General features: G+C 54.3%; 5 protein-coding genes across 5 annotated transcripts; 2 read left to right on the forward strand and 3 right to left on the reverse strand.

Moving 5' to 3' along the window:
* Positions 1–2,627: 2,627 nt before the first annotated feature.
* On the forward strand, positions 2,628–3,995 carry G6M90_00g008280 (uncharacterized protein; the record flags this gene model as incomplete). Its single annotated transcript, XM_014694193.1, has 1 exon — positions 2,628–3,995. The coding sequence occupies one exon, from the start codon at positions 2,628–2,630 to the stop codon at positions 3,993–3,995; it is 1,368 nt and encodes a 455-aa protein (XP_014549679.1).
* Positions 3,996–4,536: 541 nt separating this feature from the next.
* On the reverse strand, positions 4,537–9,939 carry NPS1 (Nonribosomal peptide synthase 1; the record flags this gene model as incomplete). The annotated part of the gene is made up of 1 exon (XM_014694192.1): positions 4,537–9,939. The coding sequence occupies one exon, from the start codon at positions 9,937–9,939 to the stop codon at positions 4,537–4,539; it is 5,403 nt and encodes a 1,800-aa protein (XP_014549678.1).
* Positions 9,940–12,290: 2,351 nt separating this feature from the next.
* On the forward strand, positions 12,291–14,166 carry sidI_0 (Acyl-CoA ligase sidI; the record flags this gene model as incomplete). The annotated part of the gene is made up of 3 exons (XM_014694191.1): positions 12,291–12,967; positions 13,026–13,735; positions 13,823–14,166. 3 exons carry the CDS (start codon positions 12,291–12,293, stop codon positions 14,164–14,166), a joined length of 1,731 nt encoding a protein of 576 aa, XP_014549677.1.
* Positions 14,167–14,442: 276 nt separating this feature from the next.
* On the reverse strand, positions 14,443–15,917 carry G6M90_00g008310 (uncharacterized protein; the record flags this gene model as incomplete). The annotated part of the gene is made up of 2 exons (XM_014694190.1): positions 14,443–14,805; positions 14,889–15,917. 2 exons carry the CDS (start codon positions 15,915–15,917, stop codon positions 14,443–14,445), a joined length of 1,392 nt encoding a protein of 463 aa, XP_014549676.1.
* A 2,529-nt stretch (positions 15,918–18,446) lies between these two features.
* Positions 18,447–19,928, reverse strand: OXR1_0 (Oxidoreductase; the record flags this gene model as incomplete). The annotated part of the gene is made up of 4 exons (XM_014694189.1): positions 18,447–18,499; positions 18,558–18,862; positions 18,952–19,651; positions 19,721–19,928. 4 exons carry the CDS (start codon positions 19,926–19,928, stop codon positions 18,447–18,449), a joined length of 1,266 nt encoding a protein of 421 aa, XP_014549675.1.
* Positions 19,929–21,372: the final 1,444 nt, after the last annotated feature.

Here is a 21,372-nt window from a genome sequence, read left to right on the forward strand (position 1 = left end):
GCGCCTGTCTTGGATCGTGGTGGTGGTGGGTCGTCGACGCGAGTCAATCAGTTGATGGCATTTGATGTCTTTGGTGGCCGGCTTATACCCACGATGCCAACTGGTCCTGCCTGCAGTGTGCACACGCCTGGTTGTACATGACGCCACACGACAATCCCGCCGGCAGCACTCGACGACTCGGATATACATGCACATGCGTCTGGGCCACGGCATGATATGAGTGCCACTGGGAACTGCACACTGGTCCAAGTTGGGTGGTTAGTGCAGGGCGCGTGGCCGAATGCAGCTGCACCAGTTGAACAAGTAACACCGTAGACACTCGAGCTGTTCAGGCCACTGCCGTCGCCCCCGAAATGGAGCTGTCAATGCTTGCTTGTTGAATAGACGCGGCGCCGACTATCCGATTGGTGCCGTTCACCAGTGCAATTGGTGCCGCCGTGGATTCCATGCCTTGGATGTTGACGGTTCTGCTGCAGGGAGTCAGTCACACGACCTCGAATATGAGGTGGTTGGAAGTGCTTGGCCGCGACTCCACTACACAAGTACAAATACATGTGTTATTTGACGCCCTGCTTGCCTGGCTTCTTTTAACTTGCATCTTGCGTTCCTAAAAAATAAATAAAAAATTGAACCAAATAAAGCATGAAATGGCTGGTACGGGCTAGGGGAAACGGCCATTATCCACGTTGCTCGTCGTCGGCTTGATCGTGTCCGAGGCGTTGACAAGTTGGCCTTGGAATCTTCACACTACTACTAGTACATATCGAGGGCTGGCGGCGCCTCAACCCCACTTTTTGGCGAGTGTGGGACCCTGGTTTGCCTTTTCAATGGTACGCGGGACCGATTGACCAGACTTGACTTGGCCATGGCCTCGGGGTATCATTTTTTTTGTCAATTCAACGTTGGTTTTTGCCAGCCGTCTCGTCGACGCTACTTCGTACACCCCATTTATCTCGTGAGTTTCTTGGGTGGCGGCGGCAGCAGCAGCAGCAGCAGCAGAGAAGACAACAAACGACGACGGCTGTTTGGCTTGTACACATTGACTCCGTACTCTCTGTCTGGTTGTCTGTCTATTCTCTGCCCACCGCCCATCGCCACGGCTGGCACATGTCCCTTCTGTGGAACAATTAAATTCCCACCAGACGCTTCAAGGCTCTTTCTTGCCTGTCCGCCCAAAGGCCACACGCCCTGCCTTTGGGCCTGGCGGCATCCTCTGTCTCACGCAGTCGCCCTTCAATGTTCGCGCTGCCGCCTGCCCGCCTGATGTCGCAGTGACACGTCTTTGTTCCGTTACACCTCGACTCGACTTGAACGACCACAAAGGACCCGGAAAGACTTGACGCAGGGCTGGGGGACGTGACAAGCAGCCCCCTTGTGTGTCAGTTTGCTGCCATCCAACATCCCGCCAGCCTGAACTGCCGTTTCTCCCGAAAAGTGACAATCGACTTGTGGCGAAACCATAGGCCGCCACGCAAACATTTCAAGAACCACGAGCCAGAACCGGCCAAAGCAACACCCGCCATGGTCCAGAACCATGTCCAGCATCCGCGGCCCGCGTCAAGTAAGTCGAGTTGAGTCTGGTCGAGTCTCATTGAATTGCTCATAGTCTTGCCTTTGCATCTTCAGATCCTCCTTGCCCGACCCCAATGCTCGTTTGCTGCTTCTGCCCACGCGCTTGACCACTGGCTCCGCACTGTGGCGTCTGCCTCACCAGCACACTCACACCACGGCTCAACATTGAACTTTGCAGTACTCTGCTCAAGTGCTCTCATCACAGACATCCCTGGACGCTCACCCCAGCTTCATCGCGCCGAGTTTGGCCCGTTCCATCTGCTCGCCCTGCCGTGTCGTGCCGTGTCGCGTCACTTCGCCGCACCAGACCGCAGATCTAATTCCCAAAAGCTACCTTGCCAACCTCGTCGCCCTCGTGGCTTTATATCTTGTCCTGCTCTGCTCTGCTCTGCCCTGCCCTCTCTTACACTGTTCCCTCTGCGAGTGCAATCACGAGATCAGCCAACTGCTGGCCTCGCCACGTTGAACAGTCAACTGGCCATCTCGCGGCGCAATTGACCTCCTTGCTTCGGCGAGCCGCAACAAGTGCTCCATTTCTTAAACGTCACTCTTGAGTCTTGACCATCGCCGGCGTTGTTGTTTTCCAATCTTCTGCAGCAGACTGTCGGCACTCGAAACGAGCATCAACATACCAGTGGTCTTCTTTGAGCATAACTAAGCGGCAGCGAGTTGGAGAAGACGGCTGTTCCTGCTTTTCATGTATTATAGTCGGGTTCTAAATTTGCTGCTTTGACTTGGCTAGTTTGGCCGCCACAGCTCACAGGCGCCTTCTTAGCCGCCCTCGTTTCGTTGTCTTGCTCTCTGCCTTGAGCTACAATCACCGTCTTTGACGTCTTCACTAATCCTCTTCTTCTTGCACTGGTCTCTCACCACGCTCTGTCTTGAATGCCGCTTTGGGCACCGGCTGACTGACTTTTGATTTTTTTTTTTCACCGAATATAGAGCGCGAGGACACCACATCGTCTCCTGCGCTGTCGCAAGACAAAGACAAGGACGGACGCATCGCAGCTCCACAGCCCGAATCAGTTCCCGCTGAATTGACAAAGCCCTCAGCCATGATCTTCTCCGACTTTTACAGAAGTCCACGTTCACCACTATCCAAGCTTCGCTTGCACCATCCGCAGCTACCAGCTCAGCTGCCCACCGCAGCACCTGAATGGCGAGCCGATGAGTATGCCGATCTTCTGAGCAAAGACAAAACCAAGCAAAAGGAGGCCGTGAAGCGCTACTTGACTGATAAGGTCCGCAGCGACTGGACCTTTGCTTGGCCGCCTGTCGTTTCAAACGAAAATGTTGCGTCATCGAGGCCCGAAGGCCCAGGAGCTTCTGTCGAGCTCCCAAATCAGGCCAACTCCTCGAAGAAACGGGGAGGGGCTCAGGCTCCTACGAGCAAAGAAGATGGATATCGAGGAGGAGAAGGCACTGAGCTAGATGAACCAGAGTCCGATACTGGAGATGACAATGCCATCGTCGATGACGACAACGACGACGCCGAGTCTGTATACAGCGTAATGTCAGAAGATGCGATACATTATCGTCCTCGGACCGAATGGACGTCGGATCTGTCCGACGATGAGGATATGCCACCCAAGCCCTCACCGTTTCGCTTTGATAACCCCGACTCTATCCAATCCGCCATTCAGGACATTGTGCGTGCAAGGAAGGCTCGCAGGCGGCGTGCTCTGCGGGAAGAGATTGCTTGGAACGAGGGACTCGCCTGTTTTGAAGCAAGGCGGAATGCTTGGACCGGCGCCAAGACGGTCCGTGTTCGAAGTAAGCCTGTAACCACACCTCCAGCATCGCCGCGATCACCAAGGCGATTTTTCTTTCGTCGCTCCATGTCCGGATCGCCACCCAATCCGGCGGTGGCTGTTCTCTCCCAGCACGGAGAATGCTGTGGTGCGGTATCCGACTCGTCATCCGCCTCAAAGGACGCTGAAAAGGACTTGAAAAAACATCAAAGCACCGACTCGACCGTATCGGACTCTACCAGAATTCAGACTTACCCTATTGAAACACTGCTGCCAGTTGGACAGCCTCTTCTTCCGCCTACAAACCCTCTGCGAGCTTCAATCTCGCCGGCGGTTTATTTGAGCCTCTATGACAAGGTGATATTGCACAATCTGCAGCCGGCATGCCCCATCAACTTGTCAGATATGTTGCGATCTTGCGTTGCCGGATGGAAACGAGATGGCGAGTGGCCTCCGCGATGCTCGGCGCCCGATCCGATGCCAGCGACTCGAAAGAAAAAAAAGGCAGCGCCAGCCTCTGCCACTGACAATACTGGAAATGTGACGAGACGCATGAGTTTCGGCCTCTTGGGTCGCGACAAGGATGATGAAGGCGGTGCTGGCAAAGGTATTCGCCGTAGTCTGCAAAGAGCGCTTGGAATTGGTGTCATGGCCGGCATGGGAGATGCCTGAGTGCACCTTCAGAATCACACAGACTTACGATATTATGGGAGAAGAAATGTGTGACGAACTCAGTTGCAGGAGGAACTGGTGGGACCCGGCGTTTCTTATGACGCATGGACATTGGCGTTTTGCATTTACTATTTCATGTTGGCTTGGCGCAGGACGGGCATACGTATTTCCCATTCGCAATATACCCTTGCATGGAAATTGGGGCTTCAGGGGTTCGTGACAAACTGTCGATCATTTAAAGACGTACATACAGATAATAATAGGCCAATTCACTGTACCATGACAACCTTGTTCTTTTAATTCAACACGGCTGTTGGGGCTGGACATTGATCAATATACACGAGAAAGGTGCTACGACAAACCGAATATTTCCAGTTTTGCGTGACGATGTCGCTTCGTAAGTGTTGAATACCTAGAGACCTACGGTAGTACATAAATAGGCTTAATTTGTTTAGTCGTGCAGCGCCAAGTCAAACCGTGACGTGCCAAATAATGCCAAGAAGAAGAAAATGAGACGTAAAAAAAAAAAAGAAAAAAAAACTTAGAATAGTTTTTCCCTTGGCTCACGTATCAAGAATCGCGCCACATCAGCCAAATCCATCAACAACTCCTTGGCATACTCGGCCCAGCTGTCCACCGTGACAATCTCCAATATCATACTGTCCCCATCAATGAAAGCCTGAATCTTCCACTCCCGCAACGGCTCCTCATGCGGATACACTGTTTCCATGCGACTGCTTACCTTTGCAAACGGTAACCTTTCAACATGCGCTACGTCTTGGTGGACGACGGAATCGAACCAGTCTGGCGTCGCGTCGGGCCAGTCGGTGCATTGGTCCCTGATTTCGCTGAGGCCCATGCCTTCGTGGGCCGACGACGCGACGTGTTGGTGCTGGATGTAGGCCAGCAGATCGGACACAGTCCATGATGGATCGAACTTGACGCGTACCGGGACGTATTGCCAGCATGGCCCCGTGACGGCATCGGCATTGGGGAAATCAATGTTTCGACCGCTCACCACCTCACCGAATGTGACGTCTCGGAGAGACAAGCGACGACTCAGGCACAGTGCCCAGGCTGCCGTCGGCAAAGTCGCGACAGTGACGTCTCTAGGCCTGGACGATATATCCACCGTGTGCTGGACAGCAAAATGGTTGCTCTTCTGAACGGGGATGTCAGGCTTGAGGATGGACATGGCCGAGCCGGCGAGCAGGTCTTTCCAGTACTGCGTGCTTTCAGGAATGTTGCGCCGGAGCACGTGCCCGACATAGGACGAGAAGGAAACAGATTCCTGGACCGGCCTGTTTTCGTAGAGTGCAGAGAGCTGCCTCAGAAGAATGGGGAGACATATCTCGTCGTACTGCGCGTGGGAGAGCCTGAAGACCAGGCAGGACTTGCCGTTGGGGAATTCGACAAGGAACCATTTGACAAAGCTGGAACCGAGTGGCATGTCTGACATGACGTCCGACTGGCACACGTTCCTCGCGTATTCCTCGATGCTGCCGGAATAACTGCTGCCTACGCCGTCGACAACGAATTCTGCTTCTAGAGACTCGAGGACCGCGCCGTAACACTTGCCGTTGTGTTCGATAAACACGGTCCGCAGAATCTCATTGCGAGACACGAGCTCTTCGCACGCATATCTGAGCTGTTGCTTATCAATGGTGTCGTCAAAGTACATGAGCTCGTAGCGAGCAGAATACCGAGGGAGCTGGGTAGTTCCCTTTACGGCTATCTGCTGGAGCGGACGTGTTGGAACAACATTAAGAACATTGGAAGCCTTGTTTTCCAGCCGCGGCCGAACCACAGTTTCGACAAATTCTGATGCGTTGGCGTCTCCCAAGAGAGAAAATGCAGCGGCAACATCCTCACTTGCACTGGTGTCCACGGCCACCTCTTCCATGACACTTGCCATGTCGTATAATGTGCGTTTCTGGAACATTTGCACGACGGTTAGTTTGACCCCTTCTGCGCGGGCTTCCGAGACAAGTTTCATAGCGGCGATGGAGTCACCGCCTAGGAGAAAGAAATTATCATTCAAGCTGATGTCGTCCTCGTCGATGTTCAGGACGCGACTCCATAAGCTTCGGAGCTTCCGTTGACGACGAGACGTTGCGGATACTCGCTTCACAGGGGCCTGGGCTCTTGTGCCATTGACGTTCTGGTTTGGGCTCGACTCTATGAATTGAAGGAGGCCGCCGGCCGTGTATTTCGCCAGCTTGCCCGTCTTGTAGAAGTTCGCCGCTGTTATTGGGGCAGAATCACTAACCTCCCTGAGCCAAGACGGTGACGGGATAGATGGCAATTCCAGCACTGTCGACGTTGATACAATAACCTCTCCAATACCGCCCACGGGTAGCAGCTTGTTGACATCCTGGGACTCAACAATGAAGGCTCCTTGGACGCCGCTATATTGGTGTAACTGGGCGTCTTGTGTGTTTGAGGCGACCATGGTCTTCAAAATGTCCACGTCATCGGGGGTGAGGTACTCGAGATCACCGACGCGGCCGGACGTGCCTTGGCAAAGCAGTTGCGCTACCTTCTTGAACTGTCTCAAGGCTCTCTGCATAGTGCCAGAGTCAATCGTTTTAGAATCAAAGCTTGCCATGACGAGGAAACCATCTGGGTCAATGGAGCACACTAGCATGAGAGAATAGGTATTGAATTTGAGAGCCTCCTGGGCTGCCTCGGAATCACCGGCTGGCACCAACCGGTCCGCAGGCAAATCAGCCCCTGCTGCTGCATCATTCGCGGTACTAGGATGCAGGACCAGACCGGTTTTGAGCTCACACGCCTCGAGGGCATCCGGGCTAAGCCGCCGAATGTGCTGGAGACCAAAGTGCTCGTGGGGAATCTGTTCAATGGTCTGTTCCTGGATAGTCTGAAGGTATTCGACAATGGGCATCTCCCGATCGACTTGTACACGGACCGGAACCGTGGTAATCATTGGGCCCTCAATCTCTTCCGCGCCAACAATGGCGGCGTTCCTGCCGGTCAAGGTCTCACCAAAGACGACGTCTTCGCTGTTGATGTACCGGGAGGCGACAAATGCCCATGCGGCTCGGATGACGGTGGCAACAGTTGCGTTCGAGGCGGGGAGTCTGCCCAAGGAGACGTACTCCTCGAGCAGCGAGTCTGCCTTGGCTTGGTATCCAGTATATGGATGGGAGGGGAACTGGAGGCCATTTGCCCCTTGCAACTGCTGTCTCCAGTATTGCTCGGAATCCTTCTTGTTGGTGCCGCAAAGATACTTGATGAAATGCCTAAACTCGGCTGGCCGCTCGACTGTCTGGCCCATGTACGCCTTGTTGACCCGATCAACGATAAGCGGCATACACCAGCCATCGTATAAGGCATGGTGCATGGTCAACACGAAGCTGGTCTTGCCAGTTTTGCCGTCGTTGATGACCGCATACCGAACAAGAGGCTGTCCGAGATCCATCTCCTCATCTCTATCAGATACGAGATACTCATCCAAATCTGTTCCGGAAAAATAGCTCAGTTTTCCTTTCACGACGACCTGGACGAGACCTCTGCCGGGGACTTGGACAATTCTTGTCCGCAGGATAGGGCAGTCCCCTTGAGCAGCATCAAAGGCCGTGATGAGTTTGGTAGCCGTCTCCGCATCCTCAAGTTCAACGACGCGCTGGGCAATGTAAGCCTCTTTCACCTTGGCCGACAGGGCCATAAGGGCCTCCTGTAAGGGTGTACAGGGATACACGTCGTCAATGGCATCTGCTTCAATGTTGCACAACGCAGCTGTTTCCTGCCGGACCGAGCCAACAGCCCAATCCTTGTTAAGGAGCGAGAAAGGAGCTATCTTGTCGGCGTTTGAGTCAGAGAGGGAGATGTCTGTTGCTCTGGATGACATGGTTTCAAGGGTCGGGTTCATAAAGATGTCCGCCACCGTGAGGGACAGTCCGTTCTCTCTTGCTGCGGCCACAAGGCGCATCGCACGGAGAGAGTCTCCCCCCACGCCAAAGAAATTGCTGCCTCTGTTTGCTTTAACGTCGGAGCCAAGGACCTTCTTCCATGCGTCTGCCAGCTTCTTCTCCGTCTCCGTCTGAGGCTCTTGTTCAACCTGAGCCGTGCCGTTCTGGGCTCCGGAAAACTTCTCCCGTGGAATGGACGCCGCGATGGCTCGTAATTTCTTCCTATCCGTCTTCCCAGACACCAGTGTCGGCATTGATTGCAGAGTGAAGAATGCTGTAGGCACCATGTATCTCGGCACCTTTGCGCCCATGTCCTTGTCTACAGTAGATAGGGCAGCAGTCAATTGTTCTGACGGCTCAACCAGGGGAAACTCATCCGCCGTCTCGTTCGAACCGGATGAAGGCTCTGCAATAAAGGCAACCAGCGTCGGCGCCCCGCTGTTCTCGGGCTTGATGACTTCGGCTGCAATCTTGATGCCTCTCGGTAAGCAACTCTGAAGGTGGTGCTCGACCTCTGTCAACTCGACTCGCTGACCCCTGATTTTGACTTGTTGATCTTTGCGTCCGACAAACTCTATCGAGCCCAGATTGTTTGATTCATATCGTACAAGATCGCCTGTTTTGTATAGTCGACCCTTGCGGCCGCCGTGGTCTCCGTGCCCGGCGGTCAACCATGCTGGGTTCTCGATGAAAACTTCTGCCGTCTTGTCCGGCTCCCCAAGGTATCCGATGCCTACGACAGGGCCCTCTATAAGAAGCTCCCCGACCTCCCCAACGCCCATCAGGATGTTGTGGTCTTCGGGGTCAGTGATCCAGGTTGTACCGCCAACCCCCTTGCCTATGCCTCTTGATATCGCCAAGGTGTTGTTGATGGTACAGCCAACAGTGCACTCTGACGGTCCATAGGCAATGACCAAGCTGGTGTCCTGGCTCCATGCGGCGGCATCACTTGATGAAACAGCTTCGCCGCCAAGGCCTAAAACATCCAGGGAAGGAATAATGTCGGCGTCCAAGACTCGGGCCACCGACGGGGTCATATGGACCATGTTTGCTTTGCTTTTACGGATAGCGCCGCTGAGATCGTTCATCCGGTCGGCTTCCGAGGGCACACACACTGTCCCGCCGTGGGCAAGAGTGCAAAGCATGCAATCGATGCTTACGTCGAATGCGTAGGAGGGGAAGTCAAAGACTCTCGAATGCGACTTGTACCCCACGGCTTCTGCCCGCGGCAAGGCGCCGCTCGTGTAGTTCTCGTGCGATATCACCACGCCCTTTGGTTTGCCTGTGCTCCCCGAAGTGAAGATTATGTACATGGGAGAGGAAGAAGGAACCAGCGGTAGTGATTCTTCCGGCTGTGAGGAAATCTGGTCGAAATAGTCGCGAGAGACTGACATGACTTGCCCGTTTCGGGATATCTTTACTCCAAGCTCTCGCTGAGCTGCCGAGGTGACGATGATTTCAGCTTCTGTCTGGTCCACAATCGTCCGGAGTCTGGCTTCGGGTTGACTTGGATCAGTCAATGAGAATGTGGCACCGGCTTTCATGACTCCCAGGAGGGACACGACTGCCCAGATGGACTTTTCGAAGCATAGTGGTATTCTGGTTCCAACGGAGACCCCCCGGCGCCTCAGTTGCTGGGCTAGCTGTGTTGATAGCGCATCAATCTCCTGGTATGTAAGAGTCCCGTCCCATGATGCAACGGCTACAGCGTGAGGCTGTCGTTGTGAGACTTCCCGAATGATGTCATGCATGCATCTTTGTATCAGGGGAGGAAGCTCCCTATTCCAATTCCATATTTGATCCAAGTCTCGATCACCCAGTCCCTTTTTTTCGTCGCTTACAGGTTCGGGCTTGTCGGGAGCGTTTATATCGGGATTTGCGGCGGCATGTTGCGGTGCTGCAAGCGGAGCTATTCCCGTACTGGCATCACCGGCGATACCCTTTTTTCGTTGTTTCCGACGCTTCGAGAAAGCCGAAAGGCTTGACAAGGCGTCTAATATAAAGGACTTCATTATGGGAAAAGAGACTAGACACACAGAAACCCCGAGTTATTCCAGGGCTGAAGTAGAGCAGTCTCACAAGGCGCAGAGGTTCATACTCCAAAACGGGAACGCTCAACTGGGCTCTTCAAAAGTACGTCAAGAGCTCTTTTTTAGCTATGTATTATGAACCTCTGGCTCAGCACTGCGGACCCATATACTTGGACCTCGTGGAACACATGATTCCTTCCGTCTCTGAGCCTGCCCGCCTGCCCAATGCAGCAACCATTCACGGTACTCAGCTGGATTGCCATTAGTATCTTCCACAACCAGGATAGGATCCACCAGCGAGCGGGAAACGCGTTGAAAGGCGTCCATTGGCATACATACATGTTGTTTCTCGTGAGTTTCCTGGTCTGAGGGGCGCACTGCGAACAGGGGTCGGTCCATGGTGGTGGAAGTGACTTGAGAGTACATGAGCGAGACATGTCCATGACTCGGTGTTTAGGAACCCATTGGATCGCAGAACCCTTTCCCTTTTGGTCCGTGCCGTGAAGCGGAGTACAGTACTCCGTAGTCGAGATGGTGTTCGCTTGGCAGAGACGGTGACGGGCATTTTGGAGTGGAGATGGGAGAATTTCGAGATCAGACAGCCAGCGCTCCCCCACGAGAAGGCGATGAATAACAGGCCATGCGACGGAGGGCGTAGGACGTCAGGTTAGCACATGTGTATGTACACAAGATTAGGTTGCGGCAGGTTGATGCGATGAAACGTGGGCTACAGCTGATATTCTGATGGGCAGCCGAGACACAAACAATCTGCAAACATTTCCTTGCTGTCGGTGACTATGTCCGACAGTGTGATGGCCGAACTCCATTCCTGGTGGAGATGAAGCTAAAAAAACTTTTGTTGAGCCATTCGCATTCTGTCTTGGGATTTGATGTGTGCCCGAATTTCTCGCCGTGAGCTGCTGCTGCTGCCAAGACGGGGCGGGCAGATTGATAAGACGAGTTGGCTGAAGCGGCTGAGGACCAGGAACTTGGAAGTCTGCTTGCGGAGCCTGACCCTGGCCACACACACGCCCATGTGGCTTTTTTTTTTCTTCTCTCTTTTTCTTCTTTCGTGACTGGGCCGGCGGACTTGGAAGAAGACTTGGCACGATGAATCCCAAGTCTGCAGCGCTAGTCTCTGAAGCGGACATCTGGACCGGAGGGGCAGATCGCGTAAAGGCGGCACTGGCGGACGGCACAGGGATTCAATGTCATTCCACGCCCTGTTTTTGCAACGTCAGCGCAAGAGAAACAATTGGAAACAATTGCCGCATACATACATACAATCCAGCCCCTTCACTTATAATAGTAGCTGTCAATTGCGATTGATACGGGAGTAATAGCACTTGAAGTACTCCGTAAATTATATTAATGAGAGATTTCCCCCTTTGATTGCCTGTAGCCCCCCTTGTGAGGTCACGCGTGGCTAAACTTTCAGAGCTGAGAGGATATTGTATTGTGTTGACCAGACTCGATTGACTGACTGGTCAAGTCGGGGAATTTGCTTACCCAAGCTTTGGTGTTGGTGGGCCCGACCTGCGTGTGGTGGGCCTTGCTGGACAGGGCCGCGGACCAGGGTTGGAAACGCCGCGGTTTAGTCTTTAATCCTCACAGCAACCCCCGACATGTTTTTTTGCTTCCTTCTTGTCTTGTTCCTTGGATCCAAAGCAGGGTCTACCTTGCCGCCATCATACAACAGCCGCGGCCAGGGCGGAGAGTCCACAAGCTGATCCTGACGGCGCAGAGCCCAGACACGCCCCCCCTGCCTCGCGCCTTCCCTGAGAGTCTAGAGCGCGCCATCTAATCTGATGATCAGATAAGATGGATTCCTGGCTGACTCTGCGATCCACATCGGCAACCCTCGGAATCTGCCTGCGAGCAAGGGGGACACATTTTCAACCACACGTACTAATCATCGAGTCCGGCTCAACCTTCCTAATTTCAAACGCTTTGCGTGAATGGAGCCGTGGCCCATTTGCCCTCAGGGCTAGGGATGCGACCTGTGGTTTGGCGATGCGGCGAGCCGTCTGAACACTGGGATGCTGGGCCATGTACGATTTTATGACGATGCACAATGAGCCATCCAACCACGGCAGCTCGACAGATGTCGTCAGTCGTTTTTGTGACTTTGGGTGTGGGCCCCCCTTGAACACCATTATGCCTAATATACTGGTTTACCGCTTGTAGCGTCGCATATCCATTGCATCGCGTTGGCCGTGGTAGACCAAGCTCGGTTGCCAAGTATCATTGTAAAGGACCAAAACACACATATACGTACGCAGAAGAAGAAAAAGGAAAAGAAAGAAAAAAGACCACAGCATCGTCACATCAAAATGTCCACACAGCCAGCTGTGGCGGAGCCGCAACCGCAGACTCGGCCTGCTACTCAAAAGCTTTCGGTCCTGCATGGTCCCCTCGAGCCTCCCCTCGTCGACTTGACCCTCGGGGAGCTTCTCCAGCTTCAGACGTACCAGCATGGAACTCAAGAGTGCATCGTCATTCCCTGGACCGGAGCACGATGGACGTACAACGAGTTGAACCAACAGAGTTCCTCCCTCGCACAGGCCCTCTTGGATATGGGAATCGGGGTTGGAGACCGCGTGGGCATCATGGCCGGGAACTGCGAGCAGTACGCCGCCGTCTTCTTCGCCGTGGCCAAAATCGGCGCCATCCTCGTCATCCTGAACAACACGTACACGCCCACCGAGGCCATGTACGGCCTGAAGTTTTCCGACTGCAAGGTATTCTTCACCACCCAGACCATCGGCCGGTTGGACAACCGGAAGCTTCTGGCTGCGCTGGACAACAAAACCGACGCGCCCAAGGTCTTCATCCTGCGAGGCGAAGCAGGAAAATACACCACCTATGACTCCCTCATCAAATCGACCAGTCGCAAGAGTTACGACACGCTGTACCGGGCTATGCAGCGAGTGCTGCCACATCAGGTCGTCAACTTGCAGTTTACAAGTGGCACCACAGGTCTCCCAAAGGCCGCCATGCTCACTCACCAGTAAGTCTTGCAGATTTGTAAAACCACTGAAGGAGAAGCTGATGGTGGCCGGGGGTAGCAATCTGGTCAACAACTCCCGCTTCATTGGCGACAGGATGAGGATAACGGCCGAGGACATCCTATGCTGTCCTCCTCCCATGTTCCACTGCTTTGGCCTTGTCCTGGGCCTTTTGGCCATCGTCACCCACGGCGGCAAGATTGTGTATCCGGCCGAAGTCTTTGACATCCCCTCCACTCTTCAGGCCATCTCTGACGAGGGCTGCACGGCTGTCCACGGCGTGCCGGCCATGTTCGACTCTCTCTTCCAGGCCGAGTTCCCGCCCGGGTTCAACTGCGACAAGCTACGGACCGGAATCATTGCGGGCGCGCCCGTCCCGAAATACCTGATGGAGCTCCTGGTCAACAAGTTTGGCATGACCGAGTTCACCAGCAGCTACGGCCTGACGGAGGCCTCGCCGACCTGCTTCAACGCCTTCACCGACGACGCCCTGAGCACGAGGCTGACCACGGTCGGCACCCTGATGCCGCACGCCCAGGCAAAGATTGTCGACCGCGACGGCAACACCGTGCCCGTGGGCTCACGGGGCGAGCTCTGCATGGCGGGATACCAGCTCCAGGCCGGCTACTGGAATAACTCGGAAAAGACCAGCGAAGCCATGGTCCGGGACGCGGCAGGGCTTCTGTGGCTGCACACGGGCGACGAGGCCGTCTTTGACGAGAATGGATACTGCACGATTACGGGACGGTTCAAGGATATCATCATTCGAGGTGAGCGCCGGAAGAATGCCGACGTTTTGCTTCCCTTCTTTCCTTCTTTTGAACACTGCCACTAACACGGCCGCGGCGCGAACCCAGGCGGAGAGAACATCTACCCTCTTGAAATCGAGGAGCGGCTCATGGCACACCCGTCAGTCTCCCGGGCCATTGTGGTCGGACTCAGGGACAAGCACTATGGCGAAGTTGTCGGCGCCTTTGTCGAGAGGCTCGAAGGCAGCCCCCAGCCGACGGACGCGGAATTGCGCGACTGGGTCCGCAGCACGCTGGGCAAGCACAAGTCCCCGGCGCATGTTTTATGGCTGGGCCAAGATGGGGTTCCTTGCGACGTGCCGCTGACTGGAAGCGGCAAAGTGAGAAAGTTTGAGATGGCGGCGTTGGGGAATGAGATTTTGGCCAAGAGAGGGCAGACGTCAAAGTTGTAGCAAGTCTGGTAGAATAGAGAACAATGTAGAACGATGTTTGTTCATTTAGTTGCTTGGTTTAGAGTAAAACATGGTTCAAGAGACAAAGGGTGTTTTCAGAACAGGACTGCAGAGGGCTGGATGTATTCAGACGTCAAGACAATATACACACACACACATATATTTGCATCACGTTCAGCCCACGTTGCCTCCACTACTGCAAAAAATCAAACCAAAACATATATATATATATGTATAAACACTAGCCAGGTCACAGTCTTGTCTAAACGTCTAGTCCTACAACTTGGGAACCAGTCCGATCCTCATACCACCAACAACCTTGTCATTCTCCCCCAGCGGACACAACTGGAAGAACCGAGTGCGTGGACACCGCACGAAAGCGCTCCGCTTGTGCGGCAAATCGACAAAGTGCTCGATGCCAAAGCCGTGGATGAGGTCGTACATGACGACAGTCGCGTTGGTGTTCTTGGGCTCGCCCACGACATGCATGGTGCGAGGGTCATCGAGGAAGAGGTAATGCATCAGGCTGCTCCACCAGGCAGTCACACGATGAGGGCCGCGGAATCGAACATCGCCCACGAGGGAGTGGCGGCCGCGGTCAAAGTCGCCGGCATCGTAGTAGCCGCCGAGACGGTCCTCCTGTAGAGCATCATCCATGGTGTTAGCGACGCTCACTCATCCACGGCTCTTTTGTATAGGAAGGACAAGAAAGAAACACTCACCTTGGCCCAGTACACTTCGAAATAGGCAAAGTAGGCATCATCCCACTTGGCCAGGACCGCGACCTGATGGGGATCCTCATGGATGTTGCGCAGGTACTCCCTGTGCTGGTCCAAAGTGCCCGTTTCGTTCCAGCCCTGCGAGACACGAGGGTCGTTCTGCCACTCGTGGAACAGTCTCAGGTGTTCCTCGTCTTGGTAGTCCAGCGACACCATGGAGAAGGTCTCCCCGAGGTGCGGAATCCATCGGCTGTACACGACGGCGCCGGGGGCAGGCTTCGCGGGGCGAATGGGATGCCACGACTGCTGGCACCGGTCGGCATCTTGGGGATCGCCGGCGGATGTAATGGTGACGGTGTGCTGGAGAGGAGTAAGGGGATACGATGCCAGCGAGCCGGCTCCGTGGAGAGACGGGGGCGACTCGGCGGGCAGCCACACGGGCCGAGGACCAAAGGGCGAGCCGGCGCCTTGCCAGAAGGTGCTTCGCAGAGCCAGGACAAGGTATTCGTCTGCGTTGGAAGAAGCCGAGGCGCGCTTCTCCCTGGCCGGCGGCGGGTGGTCAACGGCCAGCAGAACGTCGCGCAACTGGGCGCCCAGAGTCGCGGCGTTGGCGCCAACAAGCTCCAGTCGCACCGACTCCATGCCCGGCCGGGCCGTGAACAGGACGTATAGGAGAAGCCATGCCTGCGCGAGGGAGGGCGTCTCGGCGCCGTCCCAGACGACCACGGAGAACGGCGAGCGTCTCGCTCTGGCCCAGGCGCCGTTGTTGGAATCCGCTGGTAGCTCACTGGACTTTAGGTCCGCGGGCTCGGAGAAGTAGAGCTTTGTGTTGTGCAACGGGGCTGGGAGTTTCTGCGTCGACGAGCCGGGACGCTCGCAGAGTTGGTAAAAGGGCACATCTCCGGCTGTTTTGTTTGGCGGCGCGGTTGTCTTCTGGACAGTGTACTCGGTCAAGTACGGGTGAGGGAGCTTGATGAAGGTCTCGTTTGGAGACAGAGCCGAGAGCTGAACTACTGAATTCGCGGCTGCCATTGTGGAGGGAACGCCGGTGATGAAAGGGACTGTCTATACAGATGAATATCTCACGTTCAGCGCCGCGTGCCTACTTGACAACGGACATATAGCAGCTGGGCAGTTTGAAAATACGACAGGAGAGGTCTGGCCCGAGGAGAGGGTGGCAAGCTTCGGTAAAAAAAAACAGCACCAGTCGCATTTTGTCCATTGTCCCATCTGGCGTCGTGAAGAGATCGATCTCCTTCAGCGGCCAAGGCGCGAGGAAGGGTCCTAGACTCCTAGAGCTAACCAGACACTCTCGCGATGTGGGAGAAGCTGCTGAACCTTGTTAGACCCTTGCTGGACCCTGTTGGAGCCCACATTCAGCTCACGAAAGTGCGGGATACAAGACTGACACTTGTAGGTACATGCGAACCCGTTGACGCGTACTCGGAGCCACATATCACTCGCAATGCCGCTGTATCCGTGAGCTAGAACGTTTAGTGACAGACGGACCGTCTTGCTTCTTCACTCAGAAGCTAGTCCCTGCACAGCGTCGAGGTTGTCGAGCAGATGATGAATAATACGATAATGGGAGTGAAGTGACCACGCACTCCCCCCCGGTTCTGGAGCCTCCAAGACGACATCGACCCCTGGTAACCTAGCAGCAGTGCCGGATAGCCAATAACTGCCTCCAACAGGGTGGGCGAGGGGGCTTAGATGTATGTATGTATGTGTCTAGTGCTTAATCTCGCCCCTGTAAATAGACTACAGACATACATAAGTAAGTAAGTAATGTTACAGAAGCGACGCCACCAACTTGTCACGATACCTCGCACCGAGGGGAACAAGGGACGAACATGGGAAGCTGTTCCCCGCCGCAAATCTTGATGGAGTTGACCCTGACTGGGGCCAGGGGTGCAACAAGGGAAGAAAAAATTTGTTGAAGCAGGTAGACCGACCCTTGGCTGGGGCTCGGCTGTCCTTGACAATCCTGGAATGGAGACAAGTCCAGCCGGCGCCCGGACCGCACGGCGAAACCCGGCCTGCACTCGGGGCTCCACACTTTCTGATTGATGTATACTGATTGGTTCAATTGAAATGTGCGCGCCGCTTAAACACATAAGGGCTGCGCGGATCTGATAACGTTATTGAAGCTGGGCGTCCGGTTTCTCCCCGCACAATCTGACAGATTTGTGCACCGCGCATGTAACGCACTTGCGTGCCCAAGTCGAGATGATGCGCTTTTTTTTTCCCCCTCGTGGCGTTTTGGTTTCCGATTACGACGAGCGCTCTGGGAGCTTGGCTGCACGCGCATCCAGAGAGCTTCTTCTCCCATCAAAACACGAGTACGGGAATTGTCAATTTTCACCGTGGTAATATTAGCTTTGTGGACGGATGTGGCCTGCCTCTCCTCAATTACTCCAAGGCCAGCCCAGGACAGTAAATTCCTAGTGAGGCCTAGGGCAGGCGAGAAAAGTCGAAAGGCGGTAATAACACCCACATGTCACTCAGCGAATCCGATAGATATCAGAGACTACTGGGGGTCGACAAAAGGCTAGATTCGGCGTCTAGGCGAGTTGGCCAAGTGTGATGTGGCGATGAAAACGGCTAAAGATACCACTCTTAGTGATATTTCAAGTCTCATGCTGATCCTTGGCTTGGCCTGGGTAACTAGACCAGAGCCTCCTCGGACATGGTTCCGAGATACCAAACTTGACTTAGACTACGGAGTATGATGAATGAGTACCGACGGCATCTTCATAGTCACGTTTGGCTTTGCAACGCCGAAAACCGACGGATGTGAGGCTGATATACAACTACCGTGCAGCCCATCTCATGCATGAATCATGATGCCGTTTGAGCTTCCGATTCGTCCACCAAGTCGTCTGGGAATGAGCGGCATTATAATAACCGGTACTGGTCATACATGGAACCGCAAGAAGCCTAATCACTCTGCGGTGGCGTTCTCGTAGGAAGACCCCTGCCATGATCCGGCTGTTTTCTATACTTGTCCCAGTTTCCAGCAGGATATGCCGCATTATGCGCCAAGCTCGGCAATAGTTGTACAAATAGTCGAGCCAATGTCCAGCCTCGGTAGAAGCGGCTTGGTGTACATGGCAGAATTCGTAGCATTTTGGCAGCTTGCGGGGGCGACTCGAGACGTAAAGACGCTGTCGAGTTTGATATGAGCGACCCGAGCGTATTCCAAACTAAAGGTCTTTTTGATGCTGTGAGGCACGATGATACTCTGGACAAGAGTGACAGAGGCACAAGTATCACAGTCCACAAGGCATGTTGTGATGGACCACGCCAAACTCACTGCATGGCAGGTTGAGTTGAAATAGGCTCCTTGCTTGGCTTGTTGCCATGAACTTTATCTGCTTCTGGACAGCACAGGCCAACGATGCATGTCATAAGTCCGTCTATTTTCGTATCATAGAGGAATCCTCCTGTGGATCCTAAACTACGCCGCGGGGATAAACACCCAACGCCTAATATCTAAATTTTTATAGACCATTTATGCCCTCTTGTTAAATTGCAAAATGCCATCTCCGCTGCCATTTCTCAGTCAGTCTTATCCTCCTTCCGTCCAGCGAGGCCCATCCAGTCCCAACAAACTGTTTTCAGACGTTAGCGAGAACAAGCTCAGTCTCCCGGAAACCGGAATACGCTTACTCGTAAATCCAAGGTCGTGTTTGAAGTAGGCCTGCATGACATCCTCTCCAAAGACGGTGCCCTCGGGCCCCGAAGCAACAGCCGTCTTTCCCACCGCCAATCCAATCATGGGGGGCACTTCTTGGAGCTCTGCAAACTTGGGTTCCTGGCCTACATGCTTCTTCAGGAGGAATTTGTGAATGTTCTGAGCGGCATAGTGGCCGCTGTGCATGGCCCAGCCGCAGCGCTTGATGCCCGACCACTTGGTCAAGTCTCCGGCGCAGAGGTGGAATTCGGCATTCGGGGTGCCAGGGGAGAAAGTGCAACTGCGTTCATAGCGTGTCAGTGATGCGTCAATGCGACAAGGCGGTTGTATTTTATTTCCCTTGCCAAACGTGAGATGGGAAAAACGAACTTGCTCTCGATTTTAACGTAGCCGTCCCCGTCAATTGCCGATGAAGGCAGATAGGTCGCTGTTGACTTGCTCTTGGACATGGCCATGATAACCACACTGGCAGACATTTTGTGCCCATTAGTAAACTCAATCTCATATTTGGGGGACCCGTTGGCGGTCTCAGCCTCCGTGGTAGATGCGAGTCGATGGCTCATCAATACATCAACACCGGCCTCCTTGAGTAGCTCCAAGGCCTTGTCCTTGCACTCGTCTGAGAGATTCTCTGATGATAAAAGCTTGTCTCGGGAGTGGATAAGAGTAACCTTTACATCAGGCTTAACCAGCTTAAGCTCAGCTGCCATCTCAATGCCGACCGCTCCACCTCCCACAACAACCACGCCGTGCTGGGCGCTGGCAACTGAATGAATATGCTCCTCGACTTCGAGAAGATACTGCTTTCTCGTCAGGGATTGGGGCACGACCGGCCACACCCTCCGGAGACCGGTGGCAGCAACGAAGTAGTCATACTCGTGTGTGCTGGCAACCTTGGTTGTGCTGTCAATTGTAGTGGCTGTCTTTGCCTCGCAGTCAACACTTGATACAGAGGCCTGGATGAACTTGATCTGGGGGGTCTGCAGTCCAGGGAGGTCTTGGAATTTAATCCAGACCTTCTTGGCATACTCTGCGTCAGCCAGGGCAAGCGGAGACCCAATCAAGTGATCTGACTCCAAATGTTAGGCGCGGGTGTTGCAATTGCTCTCATTTCCATTCGATTACAAAGTCTACTTACAAAAACCGTCTCTCTCATCAGCAACGGTAATGTCCCAGTTTACGCGGGGAAGGTTGGGGTGATGCTCGTATGGCTGCTGGAACATGCGTGGCGAGAGACCCTGTCCGAGGTCGAGAAGATTGGTGGCCACGGACAGGCCAGCATACGAACCTCCCGCAATGAACACTCTGACGGTTGGAGCGTCTGACACATTTAGGACTGAACCCATTTTGGCGTTGCTGGCAGATAAGATGTTGGCTGGCTGCGTCGAAGAAAATGTTTGGGCATGTATGAAGTTGGAGAAGGGAAGTGGGATTGTTGAGGCCACAATGTTGGTCTGTCGCGACAGACGAGTGTGGGGATGGAAGAAGCTTGGCCCACGCGTGGAGACAGACGTTAGATGTCGGGGGCATATGAATACGGCGAGTTGTTGAATGACCTTGGAGCTGGGCCGGGATTTGGTCCAAGAAGACAACAGAGTAGATGTCCTTTGCGGACCAGACGAATGGAGGGCTTGGACGGCAATGGAACCAAGGTTCTGCATTCCGTTGGCTCGGGGAGAATAGCAGCGCGGCATTGTCATTGCCTGCTGGCACGGCACGAAAGGGTATTGGGAGGGTTGCACATGGTGTTGATCCCGAGCTGATTGATAAGTCTGCTACTCTACTGCAGCAGCACCAACACGGCTCACTTTCCCTGCTCCATGCGCTCCATAGTCTTGCTACAACGGCCTTCTGCTAGTTGTTACTTATGCTGTCGAACAACCGGGTATTCACAAGGCCGAGGGCTGTATAAAACCGAAGCCATAATGGAATCCGAACACAGTTCAAAGACCGGGTAAGGCGGGATGCTGTATGTAGCGGACAGGCTAAGCAGGCCGTCGTTCTATATCCTCGGACATCGGTGACTTGCTCGGCTAAGTTGGTTTGGACAACGCACGCAGGTCCCGGAGTGAAGGGCACAGATGGTTTCGGGCCAGTCAGAACCAAAAGAGTGGTTGTGAGTCGTGAGTCGTGACGCCAGGTGAGGGGCGGACCAGATGAGGGTGGACTCGGCTTATCAGATCCTCATGAAGGCCGTGGTTGGCCGACAGGCTAAACACCTGACACAGAAGGAAGGAACCGCCGGACCCGCTTAGGGCAAAATAGCCGGAGGCGCTCCTTCCTTGTGCTTTAATCTCTGACCGGATATCCGGAAAATCCTCCAAACCACATTTCCCTTTGTTGTTTGCTCCCAGCAGACTCCGTTTGAGCCATTAACTTGTGTTGGCATCGTCAGCAAATGTTGGGCGGCGGTGACCAACCGACCAAGCCAGCTTGTGCTTCTCCTCCGACTCCGTACCCTCCATGATGAGGCAGGGGGTTGCCTGCCCGCCACAAACGCCAAATGTGGCGCCGAGAGAAGTTATCTGATCCGAACCCGCCTACCGGACCTTGGGACCTTGCCAACTTGCGAGCCACGTCCGCGCATCGGAGGGGCGTGTCCAGCTTTGTACTTTGCTAGTCATCGAAGTGGGAAGGGGAGTGGGCGGGGATAGGTGAGCCGGCGGGAAGCAAGTATGTATCTGCATGTCAGTTGACCGTCCACCGTCGTATTTGTTTTATCCGACTGCCCACACATCTGACATCTCTTACAGCTTTGGCCCATCTGGCCCCCTCAGCAACGTACAGCTC

The sequence above is a fragment of the Metarhizium brunneum genome, chromosome 1 (assembly GCF_013426205.1).
Source record: "Metarhizium brunneum chromosome 1, complete sequence".
In the NCBI taxonomy this organism is placed as follows: domain Eukaryota; kingdom Fungi; phylum Ascomycota; class Sordariomycetes; order Hypocreales; family Clavicipitaceae; genus Metarhizium; species Metarhizium brunneum.